This window comes from Chiloscyllium plagiosum, chromosome 4, assembly GCF_004010195.1.
Source record: "Chiloscyllium plagiosum isolate BGI_BamShark_2017 chromosome 4, ASM401019v2, whole genome shotgun sequence".
NCBI classification, from domain to species: domain Eukaryota; kingdom Metazoa; phylum Chordata; class Chondrichthyes; order Orectolobiformes; family Hemiscylliidae; genus Chiloscyllium; species Chiloscyllium plagiosum.
The window spans coordinates 2397078-2398055 of NC_057713.1; the positions used below are offsets into that span (position 1 = coordinate 2397078).

At 52.7% G+C, this 978-nt stretch overlaps 1 protein-coding gene across 1 annotated transcript in view; it reads left to right on the forward strand.

Moving 5' to 3' along the window:
• The first annotated feature begins 667 nt into the window (after window positions 1–667).
• Window positions 668–978, forward strand: part of riok3 (RIO kinase 3 (yeast)) — a 22482-nt gene continuing 22171 nt past the window's right edge. Inside the window, exon 1 of the mRNA XM_043687587.1 lies at window positions 668–867. Coding sequence (XP_043543522.1) covers window positions 811–867 — 57 coding nt within the window. The 5' untranslated portion in view covers window positions 668–810. The remainder of the gene's footprint in view (window positions 868–978) is intronic.

Here is a 978-nt window from a genome sequence, read left to right on the forward strand (position 1 = left end):
TGCAGATATGATGGGCTGAATGGCCTCGTAATGCACCAAATCCCAGTCACAGAGTCATAAGGGTCTACAGTACAAAAATAGACCCTTCAGCATAACTATTCAAATCCCATTTTTCAGCACTGGGTTCACTGCTTTGTACAAGTTGGTGTCACAAGTGCGCATCTAAAGTCAAAGTGCACGGAAACAGACCCTTTGGTCCAACCAGTCCATGCTGAACAAAATCTCAAACTAAACTATTCCCACCTTCTTAATTGCCATGACAGTTTCCTACCTCTTCCAACCTTTCAGGCAGTGAGCTCCAGACTTTCATCACCCTTTGGGTGATAAGTTTTTTTTCCTTAAATACTATTTGCCATTGATCAGACTATTTGACTGGCTTCTGTAATCTAAGATTATACAGCTGGTCAGATGGGCAAATGGCAATCAATCAGGTAAACATGAGCTGATGTATTTGGTTAGATTAAACCAGGCAAGGCAATATCAGGATACTGTCAAAACTCCGAAATCCTGCTTTTCAAATCTCGGTTATACTCTTCCTGTCCCTGACAGACTGAGGGAAAACGAGGTGACAATGGCGGACCTTTGCACCACCCTCTGACGTCATGAGAAAGTCCCCTATGCGGATGACGGGATCGTTTAACCTCTGACCCCGGGCCCGCCCCGGTTTCCGGTTCCGGCCGCCGCCATTTGCATCGGGAGCGGTGGCTCCGCTCGGAGTGAAGTTCCTGATTCTCCCGGACACTCGGCCCCAGCCCCGGCCGCAGCCTGAGCCCGAGGCCGAGGCCCCCATCTCCTCCGTCAACCGGGAGGATGGAGCCGGTAGCGGCCCCGAATCCGGCCGCGGGACCCCAGCCCTGGAGGAACCAGGTACCGGAGGCGGCTCACGGGACCCGACATATTATCTCAACAGACCCCGCCCCTAACCCCATGTCACACCATACGTCATTTCCCCCCCTCCCCCCCTCCTCCCCCCCTCCC